Source organism: Phyllostomus discolor, chromosome 4 (genome assembly GCF_004126475.2).
Source record: "Phyllostomus discolor isolate MPI-MPIP mPhyDis1 chromosome 4, mPhyDis1.pri.v3, whole genome shotgun sequence".
NCBI lineage: Eukaryota > Metazoa > Chordata > Mammalia > Chiroptera > Phyllostomidae > Phyllostomus > Phyllostomus discolor.
Genome location: NC_040906.2, coordinates 14,610,041 through 14,622,358, shown reverse-complemented (window position 1 = coordinate 14,622,358; position 12,318 = coordinate 14,610,041). Strand labels below are relative to the sequence as shown.

General features: G+C 58.6%; 1 protein-coding gene, 1 long non-coding RNA gene and 1 other non-coding gene across 3 annotated transcripts in view; 2 read left to right on the top strand and 1 right to left on the bottom strand.

The window, feature by feature from the left end:
• CFAP65 (cilia and flagella associated protein 65) overlaps positions 1–12,318 on the bottom strand; it is a 36,155-nt gene that overhangs the window by 2,149 nt on the left and 21,688 nt on the right. Inside the window, exons 20-30 of the mRNA XM_028510297.2 lie at positions 8,619–8,795; positions 8,249–8,315; positions 7,990–8,100; positions 5,853–6,044; positions 5,584–5,742; positions 3,890–4,033; positions 3,587–3,700; positions 3,276–3,383; positions 1,498–1,542; positions 1,062–1,264; positions 470–598 (exon numbers count right to left, since the gene is read on the bottom strand). Of these exons, the coding sequence (XP_028366098.1) occupies positions 470–598; positions 1,062–1,264; positions 1,498–1,542; positions 3,276–3,383; positions 3,587–3,700; positions 3,890–4,033; positions 5,584–5,742; positions 5,853–6,044; positions 7,990–8,100; positions 8,249–8,315; positions 8,619–8,795 (1,449 nt within the window). The remainder of the gene's footprint in view (positions 1–469; positions 599–1,061; positions 1,265–1,497; positions 1,543–3,275; positions 3,384–3,586; positions 3,701–3,889; positions 4,034–5,583; positions 5,743–5,852; positions 6,045–7,989; positions 8,101–8,248; positions 8,316–8,618; positions 8,796–12,318) is intronic.
• Positions 4,040–12,141, top strand: LOC118499989. The gene is made up of 3 exons (XR_004902510.1): positions 4,040–4,478; positions 5,947–5,951; positions 12,130–12,141. It is a non-coding gene; the product is annotated as an uncharacterized LOC118499989 (long non-coding RNA).
• LOC114495833 lies at positions 4,335–4,480 on the top strand. The gene has a single exon (XR_003684498.1). It is a non-coding gene; the product is annotated as a small nucleolar RNA SNORA67 (small nucleolar RNA).

Sequence of the window (12,318 nt, the reverse complement as noted above, 5' to 3'; positions counted from 1 at the left end):
TTCAGGGTTCATCAAGCGGTGGTTCTTGCCTCCTGTGCCCACAAACAGGGGCTAGGTGGGGGAGGGAGCCCTCGGTCCATGGCTTCTCCCATCCTTCTTTAGAGGAAGGTATCCCTGGACCCCATGGAGTCTTAGAGGTGAACATTTTATGGTGGAGACAGAGCCGGGGGGTCAGAGTCACACAGATGAAGGACAGGAACCCCGGGGGAGGAAGTGAACTGGCTCTAAACCCCAACTGCAGGCTGTGGAGAGGGCAGGACTCGGGACCCAGCCTGGACACACCACCCTCCAGGAGCTCCGTTAGAACCACGCCATCCTGGGGGGTGGGGCCGCCCATGGCAGGGTCTTGTGAGGAAATGTTAGTTTTCAGGAAAGGAAGGGCTAGGACTTCAGGGGCTGTGGGTGGGCCCAGAGTGTACTGCACGGGCTGGCAAGACCGGGGGTGGGGGTTCGGGGTGGGGACCATCACCTGATGATGGCCGTGAGACAGTCAACCAGAAGCTGCTTCTTCTGCTGCGAGACAGGGCCCCAGTTGTCAGGGGGTTCTTTCTCAGAGGCGTCTGGCTCTTCCCTGACGTTCTTCCTCTTCGGCCGCTCCCTGGGGCAGGCCGTGACACTGAGTGACCTGAGCAAGCCACCGTGCAGGGGCTGGGGGCATGCACAGTGGTAGTGGCCTCACAGTCATAGATGAGTCTGGGGCAGACCCAGCCTTAACCCAACGCCGTGCTACTCACTGCATTTGGGGAACTAAGTCCGACCCTCGGAGTCGACACAACATGGGGAGAGGCTCCAAGTTGGAAAGGAAGGAAGGAAGGAAGGTAGGAGGGATGGGGAGGCTAAGGGGGTTCCCCAGGGGGCTCTGGCTCTTTGCTCCTCCTTATAAGGACCTAAGCAGCAATGGGGGCATCTTGAGCCCAGCTATGTCCTGTTAGCCTCCCTCTGCCCAGCTACCGCACCTGCTCCAAGCCCTCAGCAAGGGCTGGGTCTGGGCAACCCCTATTCTGGAGGGGCAGAGGGGACAGAGAGCAGGGGAAGGAGACCCCCCCCCCCCGAGAGTTCACCAGTGCAAGAAGTGTCGGGGAAAGTCGGAGAAGAAGTTGGCCAGGAAGTAGTCAATGGCGTGGGCGCGTGCGGTGAGGCCCAGGTACAGCATGCCCGGCGTGGGCAGCTGGGGGCAGGGCCACGACGTCTCCTCCTTTGGGATCTTAAGATTCCAGCTGGTGGGCTGGTTGAGAGCCTGCTGTTTCTTGATAGGGGGCAGCGTCTTTGGGAGGGGAGAGGCCTGATGGCAGGGGTCTGGGGACTGCACTCCCATCATTGAAGGGTCCCTAGCCTCCCAACCAGGGCTTTTGGGCAATGCAGGGGTATGCCTCCACCCATTGGCCCTTTTGTCCCTCCCTTCTGGGAGGCTGGACTGGGGGTTGGGGGTATCTCTGAGAGACAGCAAGGACCCTCACAAGTTATCCGAGGAGGTGGGTCTGGGGTTTACGGCCTTACCTTGTACCTCCTCATAGGTTCGCAGGCTGTACAACATGCTCTGCTCTGTGGAAGCGAAGAGAACCCTGCTCAGGATACAAGAGACCTAGAGGGACTCCTCTCTTCCTACACTTCCTGCTGATCCACCAAGGCCTGAAGCCAATGCCAGGACCTGCTGCCCTCTTGGTTGTGACCAAGTCCTAGCCACACCCTCTTCCAGAACCTTCCCTAGGGAAGTGCTACCTACAGACAAGAAAGACTGGTTATCCAACGGGAGGAAAGAGGAGACGCCACCACATATGTGTGGGCTGCCCCCAAAGAGCTGTCCTGGTGCCTTGTAGCATTGTGGTTTCTTTTCTATTTTTATTTTTATTTTTAGAGACAGAGAGGAAGGGAGGGAGAAAGAGAGAGAGAGAAACATCAGTGTGTGAGAGATACATCAACCGGTTGCCTCTCACATGCCCCCAGCTGGGGACCTGGCCTGTCACCCGGGCATGGGAACCCACAAGCCTTCGGTTGGTTCGCAGGCTGGCACTCAACCCACGGAGCCGCACCAGCCAGGGCACAGAGCTTTGTGGTTCCGTACGATACAGAAGCAGCTTCCCTTATAAAGACAGTTCAGAAATCCCTTCTTCCCTGGCCTCAAGCTATGATCTGCACCCACAGGTGGGCCAGAGCTTCAAAGGGGAGCAGCCCCTCCCTGGGAGCTCAGTGTGGTGCACACAGAGGAGATCGAGAAGCAGGAATGCAAGCATGGGGAGGCTGTGGGATTGGGAGAGGGGCCAAGACATGCTTTGTCTCACGTTTAGTATCGGTCTCCCCCGACCAACCCAACGCTCACAGCGCATTCAGTGAGTGCTTCCTGGGAGCCGGGCACTGTCGCGGCGCTCGACTTGCATTAACCCGTTTACCCATCTCAACACAGCCACAAGGCAGGTCATATTTTACTCCGACTTAAAGATATTTTTAGCCCTGGCTGGTGTAGCTCAGTGGATTGAGCTTGGGCTGTGAACCAAAGTGTCGTAGGTTCGATTTCCAGTCAGGGTACATGCCTGGGTTGCAGGCCATGGCCCCCAGCAACCGCACATTGATGTTTCTCTCTCTCTCTCTTTCTCCCTCCCTTCCCTCTCTGAAAATAAATAAATAAAATCTTTAAAAAAACATAGCTTTAAAAAATATTTTTAAAACTTTTATGTTTAACCGTCCTAATTTGGGAAACTTCAGCTGTGTATGAAATTGTAGAGAATGCTACAGGGACTCCCCCGTTACCCGCCACCCGGCTTCAGCGATCAGAGACTTGCAGCCGATCTGGTCTCGTCTACGCTCCACCTCTGAACTGTCTTGAGGCCAATCCCAGATGTCCTATCACCCCCATGTGACAATGGAGGGTCCTGGGAGGTGACATACTTGACTGAGATCCCAGACCTAGAAGTCCTCGAAGCCAGGGATCAGAACCAGGTGGTCTGTTCCCAGAGCCTGCCCCCGAGACCACCACGCCACACTGTCCTCCATCAGACAGTGAGCTCTGTCTTGTCCCCCCGGGGTCCCCACTGCCCAGCACCTCAAAGGCACGTGGTAAACACTAGCTACAGGATGCAGGGAATGGCCAGCCAGCCTTCTGTATCCAAGGGGAGTCTCTTAGAGAGATGCTGTGCTCAGTCTAATGAGAGAAATCTGATCGCTTGGGGCAGGCTGGCCAGTTTTGCACGTAGGACCCCCTCAGGTCACCACCTCTGTCCCCTCGGTTTCAGCCAATCAGAAAGATCTGTGTTGTTCAAGGCCCACTCTGCCCTCCTCACCTTCACTTTCCTATCTGTGATAGTGAACTCCACTTCCTGCCGCACCTTCTCTTCCTTCCACTCCTGCAGCTCCTTGTAGTACTTCCTCAGGAGTTCCTGGTGGTACACCTGTGGCCCAGGACAAGGAGGGAGAAGACTTAAGTCTGGTGGGCTTAGAGCCAGGCCTTGCGCTGGGCCTGTGCTGTGGGCACCCCACCCTTCCAGGGGCTGGCTCTGTCTGGGGGCCTGGGGATCTCATAGCCCACCCCACCCCACCCTCCAGGGCTGGGAGCTGTACCCTGCTCCCAGCTTCTCTCTGGGGCTGGCCCTACCTTGCATACAAGGTCCATGCTGTAGAAACTGGCATGCACGGAGGCCTTCAGAGTCACCACAAATGGGACCCCCTCTCCTGGGGCGGCCTTCCCTTTCATGGGGCTCACGGACACCTGTCGGTTCGGGGGAGGAGTCTCTGGAGCATCATGGGGGTGGGATGGGGCAGGATGAAATGGAATGGGGTGGAGTCGCATGACACGGGATGGGGTGCGATGGGACAGGATGGGACAGGATGGGACAAGATAGGGTGGGTCTGGAGCCCTGCCAGAGGTTCGGACTCTGTGGACACGAGGGACTCGCACCTCCCCGAAGTCTAGAGGCTTCGGCTGCCAGACGAAGACAATCGTCTTCTTCTCGGACGTGTTGTTGAGGAACAGCAGGCGGCTGCACTTGCTCTGCACAGGAATGTTCCCCAGGCAGATGTGAGACTCGGACAGGGAGACGTTCTGTCGGTGGAGACAACACAGCAGCGACTTCGGGAGGTGAAGACATAACAACCACAGCAACCGCCGCTGGTTACTGAGTGCGTTCAACAGGCCAGGTACCGTGGCGGGCAGTGTGCATGCATCCGAACCTCCCCGTGGCCCTATGACACAGGTACTTCCACTGTCCCCGCTACACAGACGTGCTGCTAAGGCTCAGGGAGCGCACACGTTTTCGCCAAAGGCCTCTCACAGGTGCAGCTGACATAAACCCAGGCAGTCTCACTCTGAACCCTATGATTTTGACCATTAAAAACGGACTTGGAACCAAGGTGATTCCCTCTCCAGGGGGCCCTAATAGTGCCCCTCTTCAGGAAAGCAGCAACTTGGAATAAAATCTGGCATGCCTCAGCTTTTCAGGGCAGAAGGTCATGTGCAATTTCCTTTGCCTTCCTTTGGCTGCCTACACGTAAAAAAAAAAAAAAAAAAAAAGGACTTGGGCCCCAACTGGTGAGGCTCAGTGGATTGAGTCTGAGCCTTTAACCAAAGGGTCATCGGTTCGATTCCCAGTCGGGGCTCATGTCTGGGTTGCAGGCCAAGTCCCCAGTGGAGGGGCGTGTGAGAGGCAACCACACGTTGATGTTTCTCTCCCTCTCTTTCTCCATCCCTTCTCCTCTCTCTAAAAATAAATAAATAAAATCTCTTTAAAGAATGGACTTGGAAAGGCTGAGAAATCAGAACTTGCTGAGAGATGGGAGAACTAAAGCCAGCACCGTGTGAGTCCCCAGGGGTGGTTACTAATGAAGGGGCGACCAGCCGTTGCTATGGGCACTGGGCACGGAACAGGAGCTGTGGGGGTGTCTGGAAAGGCTGGGGCCACAGGGAAGGGGCGCTTTCTCTCTGTCCAGACTGAGTGCCTCCGGGGCTGGGACTCTGTCCCTTCTCGGAGTTCCCAGGCCTCTGCAGGGCTCAGCCTGCTGTAAGAGTCCAAAACGGGAGGGAGTGGAAGGGTAGACAGGCAGATAGTGGCGTGGGCAGTGACTGGAGGGGCGCACTGAAGGATGGATGGAAAACTGGGTGGGCGGATGGACGCATGGATGAGTAAACAGGCCTGTGGGTCCGTGGGCAGATGGATAGATGGGTGGGTGGATAAGAGGGTCAGACTTCCCAAAAGTGAGGAGTATGTGAACTCGAGGTAGTGTTAGTGAGCCTAGATATCTTTCAGCATAAATCCACCTGGTCCAGGGGCAGGCTGTTCTGCTTGAAGACAACACCTCAGAGCCCTGGAATGGAGTCCCTTCTTTCTCCCCCTTCTCATAGCCCCATCCACATGCCCAGGGAAGAGGGTGCAGTGGCTTGAACACCTGCGGTCACTAGGTGGCAGGGTAAGCCGCTCGTGGAGCTGGTGCCGCCTCCTGAATCTGAAGGAGGGCTGGTTCCAGGCTTCCCTCTGCCACCCTCTGTCCTCAACACCATCTCGTCTCCCTCCCAACCTCCCCACCCCTCCGCGCTGGCCGCTCTGGGCCCTCAGGCCCCACCCGGGCCTCGGGCCGTCCCAGCTCCCTTCCCCCCACCTGTCCAGGAACCATCATCCGTGAGTGTATGGAGCTGTTGTCCCATGAGGAGATTTTGTAGAAAGGGACCGTGTCCCCCATGGCATGCGGGTCATAGCCCACTCCCTGGAACTGGACGACGGCCGAGTTCCATCCCAGGATGTGTATGGGCACGTCCACCTGAGAAGTAAGGGGGCCGGGGAAGGGACTGGTCAGGGTGAGGCCTGCTGAGGCGGCCAGCTCCGACCCCTGCCCCGTGAGCCCGGGCTGCTGCTGCTGCTGCTGCTCACCGTGTAGCTCCTGGCCTCGATGGGGGAGAAGATCCACAGGACCCGGGCCGTTGTGCCTGGCTGGATCTCCCCTCGGGGGTTCAGGCAGCAGAAGATGGGGTGATCAAAATTTTTTTCCTGCACCTGCGACAGGATGTTGGTCTGGATCTCGTAGGTCACGGGCACCGAGCCGCCGTTGTACAGCTCATAGATCTGCAGGGGCGGGGAGAGGGCGACCTCCAGACCGGCTCGCGGCTGCGGTGCAGAGAGCCCAGGCCTCCGGGTCGCACCGACAGCCCCAGGGCTCCCCCCCCCCGTCCCTGACGTCAGTATGCAGCTCTGCCTTCCACCGGTAGTGTTTTAAGATAACCTTTAATCCTTATATTTTACTTGCTCTCACCCTGCCTTGGTCAGAGTGTGAGGGGACACTAACACCTGTGTCCTTAGTGCTGGGCATGTAGGGAAATGTCCAAGCAAGCGCCATCGTGACCGTCACCGTTTTCCGGGCTCTGATCCTAACGACCTGTGAGGCCGCCACCCCCTCCCCCCACCGCTGCGGCCGCTGTTAGAGGCAGTGCTGCCTCAAGGCAGACAGGGGGGTGGGGGTGGGAGGAAGGTATGGGGTCCCCCAAGGTTAACCCCCAAGTCTGGGAATCACAGGATGTCCTGGAAGGAACCAGAGATCTTCTGGCCCAATCCTTCATGTCAGGGACAAGGACACAGAAGCCAGAGAGAATAAAGAGCTACGTGGATTGAGACCAGGCTCCCCCTCTTTTCCAGCATCCGCTCCTGAATATGCTGACTTTAGTTCTCTGGCCTGGGCCGTCCTTTGACCCTCACCCCTGGTACCAGCTTTGACGTGACCACGGCCCCTCCTGGCTGTCTCCACGGGCATCTAACATGTGGCCCAAAGCGAACACTTCGCTCTAAAACCTCTTCCTGCCCACGTGCGCCTCCTTCCAGCGAACGGCCCTACCTATTCCCAGTAGCTCGGGCCAGGGGTCCACTGTGTCCTCCGTCCCTCTGTTTCTCTCACTTCCCAGACCCAGTCCCCGGCAGGACCCAGGGAATCTGCCTCCAAAACGTAAATCAAATCTGTTCCCTTCTCTCTCCTTCCACCGTCCACTTGCAGGCCCAGGTCCTCGTCTGTCACCCTCTCTCATGAACAAAACAGAAAGCTTGCCCACAGCCGTGGAGTTTGGTTGGAGGCACAGCTGGGTCTGCTGGCCCCAGACCTGAGGGCATTCCCCATTGTCTGTGCTCACCGTCCGGTCACTCTGGAAGGCCCTCCTGGGCGCATGCCTTCCTTTTTGTGTCTGGACCTCTGTAGGCATGGGCATGCCTGGCCCCAGGTGGGGTAGGGGGTGGCATAGAGAAATGGCCAGAGCCTGGGGCCGGGGCCGGGGACCCCCTCCCAGGGCTGGGAGGCCCGTTCCACTGCCTCGAGGCTGAAAGGCTGGGGCCCCTGCCCAGAAACTCAGGGGCTTCCGGCCGGTTACAGTCTCAGAGTTGTGAAAGCATCTCGTTCCCCTCTTGGAAAGTTCCAGTACACAGTTGCCCAGTAAAGGAACCCCGTTCCCTCCAACTCATAAGGGAAATCCTAGAGCCTCACGAGACCCCACATTCTGGCTTTTCACATTCCAGAGAGACGTCCTTCTTGGGGCAGCGACTCGCGCACTGCGGCTGAGACCTACCAGTGAGCAGGCCATGAAGGCGTTTAGTGGGTCATGTCCACATTAAAAAAAAAAAAAGGAACAGAATATAATTTTTTAAAAATCAGAGTATTTTGCACGTAGTAGTGTACGTATTGATTTGTGATCGGGCGTGTGTGTGTGTGTGTGTGTGAGTACTGAGTTTTTATCATAATATATCAGTGTGGTTCACGGTCAAAGGAGTTTGAAGAACCCTGTGCTAGAGAGGGGAACCTCTTCTTCTGCACGGGAGCCTGGCCCGGTAGAGGGCTAAGCACCGGGAAACTGACGCCCCTCGCCTTGGGTCTCTCCGGGTCGCCCAATCTCAGGGTCCAACCTGCAGCCCCACCTCTCAGAGTGAGGGCTTCTGGAAGACAACGCCTTTGTCACCCTGACAAGAACTTGTGCAGTGACACAGAAACCAGCACATAGGCCACCCGGTGACCAGGACCACGCGGACCGCTGACCTGCTGCGGGGGCCGTGCGTCGCCGATCGAGACCGGGATGAACTGGTGGCTGGTGGAGGTGAAGTGCACGTACTTCTGATCCAGCTGCACTGTCACGCCTATGAAATGGAGCTGGAAAGGGAGGGCTCCTGAGTGGTCTCCTTCTCTGGGAGGGAGTGAGGCACCCAGCAGAGGGACCCAGGGCCCCGCTCCCTAGGGGTGTGGTGCTCAGCTCCTCTCTCTCGATTGTCCAAGGACAGGAGCGGGGCTGGAGCCTCACCAGGATCTCCCGGCCATGGGACACTTTGAAGAGCACTGGGAGGCGATCGGTGCCAATGAACAGGTGGCTGGAAGGGGGAGACAAGTCCGGGGTGAGTTCGGGGGCCCTGGCACCAGTGGGAGAATCAATGATCACAGCGCACACGGGGCTTTGAGCACGCCAGTCGCTGGGAGCATGTGGAGACCCGAGTTGGGAGGGGCGAGAGGGGAATTAAACCTCCCCTGCAGATGGGATGGTGGGATCCCCCCAGGGTGGCAGCTACTCAGGATACGCTGGGGTCACACAGCACAGGGGGTCAGGATTTACCAGGAGCCAGGGGACAGGAGGGTCTTCGGGCCTGGAAGTGAAGGGTGGGCAGTCGGGGAGGCACCTGTATTTGAACTCCACCACCTGCTCCTGCCCAGGACTCAGGCTCCCAGCCTTGGGGCTGACGGAGAACACGCAGTTGTCCTGCACTCGCATTTGGTGCAGCTCCGTGTTGTCGAAGTCTGCCTGCTCTGCCCACAGCTCCAGGTCGATCTGCTGGTCACGTGGAAAGAGGAAGGCCCTGGAGAGGGGTGCAAAGCAGGAGGAGCGAAGCCTCTTAGTCAGGATAGAGAGGCGGGGGCTCTGAGGCCCAGGAGGGCTGCTGGAGGCCTCCTCCGTGTCCCCCCACTTCATCGCACTGGCTGGCAAGCTGTCCCGGGCATGGCTGCACAGGCGGGGCTGTTGTGGATTCTCCCTGTGTAATGACTAGACAGGGAGTGAAGGCTGGGGCGCCCACTGGGGGTGCCAGGGTCGAGGAGGTCACCTACTGATGTGGGTCACTTACAGCTGGCCATTAACCCTAGAGGGGATTCTGTGACAAAGCTCCTAGGAAGGCCCATTTGAGGCACCCGGGAATGCCGGCAGTACCCACCAGGGCCCCTGAGAGGGACCGTGTCCAGCCCAGCCTGGGCACAGGCCAGGGAACAGAGGCCCCAGCAGGACGGGCGCTCTGAAGTTTGAAGCAAAACTGGGCGCAGATTCATGCCCCCGGAATGCCTGCTGCTGTAGGCAAGCAGACACTGCACTTGAAATAGCCAACAAAACACGTGACAAGGGGGTCCCAGGGTCACAGCCAGAGACCTGGCACAGAGATGCCTCCCACATGGCTGAGGCTGTGAGCAGGGGGCAGTCGGAGGGGCAGCGGACACGGCCGACACACCCGAAAAGGCTCGACAGGATTTGGAAAGAGCGAATCAAAACTCCCTTCAGTCAATCTTAAACACGTTCACGTCGGAAATGTGGAAAAGAGTCACGCCCAGTGCTGCCAAGTTTACACAAAGAGGACACACCCGCAAAAATGGGGAGGAAGTGAAGAGACTGCTACCACCGTTTCCGGTAGGAGTCTGGAGTAGAAGATGTACGTGCCCTTTGACCCAGGAGTTCTGTTTCGGGGAGGCGTCTGCAGGAATAAATGCGTGTGTGTGTGCAAGTGCACGTGTGTGCGTGAACAGGGTGTTTATCACGACCGTCTTTGTATAGCCAAAAAAAAAAAAAAGCACTGAGAACAACTAATGTCATCCAATAAAGGAGTGGTTTAATGATGTAAGGCCATTCCGACACTGGGGTATTAGGTGACTAGTGAAGAGAATGAGTGAGGGCTAGGTGTTGATCTGTGTTTACCTGAAGGGAACGTTACTGATAGAATGCCCAGGAGAAAGTGATACGTATAGCGGTGTGCTGTCACTGTAAAAAGTAGCGAAAGAGAGATGGAGTAACCCTGTCTGTACCTGTCCCCGGGTCTGCGTGGTGTGCGAGTGCTGAGAGAGGAGGCTCTGGTCACCCCGGCAGGGTGGACTTGGAGGGGCAGCCGGGAATTTCCCACTTTTCTCCCACCGCCCTTTCTGTCGGCTGCCTGGCTGCAGGTGAATCAGCTGCTCTTGTCATTGTATCTGGGGGCCGTTGGTCCGTGGAGATCTTGCTATTTGGGGGTTGCCGGGATAGTTTCAGCACTTCCGTTTCCCTCACTGCCCCTCGCCCAGTCTCCCTCTAAATAATCCCGAGCCCCCTTTCCCTGCCACCCCTGTAGTGTGAGCAGCACCCTGCATCTGGGAACTACGGCAGCCTCCCCACCTGCCCCCGGCCTCAAGCTGCTCCGCCACGCAGGCCAGAGTGCCAGGTCTTGAAAGAAGCTCATGTCTTTGCCCTTCGCCCTAGCTTGTATCCCATCAATGCTCTGGGGAAGAAGTCCAAATTCTCAGGAGGAGGATTCTAGGGCCTAGACCTTGGCCCCCACCAGCTTCCCCAGCCGCATTCGAGGTCTTTCCCTCCCTCCCTATCAACGCTGCTGGGCCTTTCCTCTGACCCACGACCACGCCGCCAGGTGCTCTGTGGGAAGGTTCTTCACAGCCTCGCTGCCTCTTCTCCCGAGGCAGCTGGCCTAGCTCAGTTGCAGCTTTCTCCAGGGAGCCTTTCTGATGTGGCCCCCAGTGCTGCGCACGCGCATCTGTTGCAGCTGACCTCACCCCGCACCAAAGGCTCGTCTGCCCAAAGAGCCCGGCTGCGCCGGAGGGCGGGGCCTGGGCACGGCTGCATTTCTACTCTGAGGGCCGGCCTGGACCCTGTACCTAGGAGGTCCCAGTGCAGATTTAGCCAATGACTTAATGTGCTCATGCGGGTGGGGGGAGGGGCAAATGAGGTTAATGGGTCCCCGTAAGGAACCTCCCCTAAATACCAGGCCCCACTTCTGGCTGGGCCAAGGGCAGAGGCCTCAGAGGACACGGCTTGAAGAGGGTGGGCAGCGAGCGGTGCTTCCCCGATGCTGTCCTCATCCCTGGGGGTCCTCACTCCATCGTCCTGCCTGCTGCCGCCTCCAGGCCAAGTCCACACTCCCTGTCTCTGGCTGCTCTCGGCAGGAATAAAACCTTCAGTCCGTTCTTTATAGGTTCAGCAGAGACCAGCTAGAACTTTCAAAAATAGCCTTCCGAGGAAGGGAAAGGAAACGCAACACAAAACGCTTGGGCGAGTCGGGCCGTCCGAGGAAGGTTCCCGGCGCTTGGCATCCTGGAGGAGGCGCAGACTGCTTTCCTGAACCTCAAACGATCTCCTGGTGGATGGGCCTGGCTCGGCAGGCACCCAGCCTGGGTTTCCTCTCGCCTCGGTTTCCAGCCACCTGGACCCTCTCCACAGAGAGTGTGAGCTGGCCTGCTCCTACACAAACACACACGCACACACAATCCACCGAAACACCCTGCGCCACGCCAGGACGCAGGCCAGCGCCGCCTTTCCTGCCCCCACCCTGGAGCCCCGGGAGGACCTGGCTCCCGGCCACTCCGAGAGAGCCCAGTGAATGGCAGATCCGGAGCTCAAAGCCGGCCCTGGGCCTTCCCCAGCAGGCCCGCAGCCCTGCCTGCCAAGCTTCCTCAGTCATTCAGGGCCGGAGCCCTCAGTTACTCATAGTCCCAGCCCTTCTCAGACAGCAGCCGCCTAAGGAGCCAGCCTCCCCAGCTCCCTCCGCCTCAGGGAGGGGCAGGCTGAGCCAGAGAGTAAGGGGCAGCCCTGACAACGCAGCCCCCGCGCCCCCCCCCCCGCCCCCACCCCGGACTCTGCCCAGGCAGGAAGTTCTCTGAGATCCCAGGTGTCCTGCCTGCATATTTTCCGTCCCACCCGCCCACTGCCACGCGCAGGCTGGACTCCTGGCTCTCTCCCCCAAGCCTGACGCGGACGGACGGGCCGCTTCTCTCTCACCTCCGCGCAGCCAAGTTGGAAGTCATCAAAGGGCGGTTCACTAGGAAATCAAGGCGCGTGGCGGAGACAGGGAGGAAGGACAAGAAAAAGCCCTGGCGTGGAAACAGGATGTTGACTGGGCGCAAGTTCGGGCCCCAGTGGGAGGGACGCCAAGCACGGGAAGGGCCAAGTTCGGCGGCGGGCTCAGGTCTGCAGGCCTGGGCCCCAGGTGACAGAGGCGCAGCCTGCCGGCGGCCCCACGGCCCCACGTGGCTTCACTCTGCCCTACCTTCCTCCCTGACACCGCTGTGGCAGCAGATGCCCGTCCTTCTCCCCCCACCCCACCCCAGCTGAGACCCTCTGCTCGCCCCCACACGCGG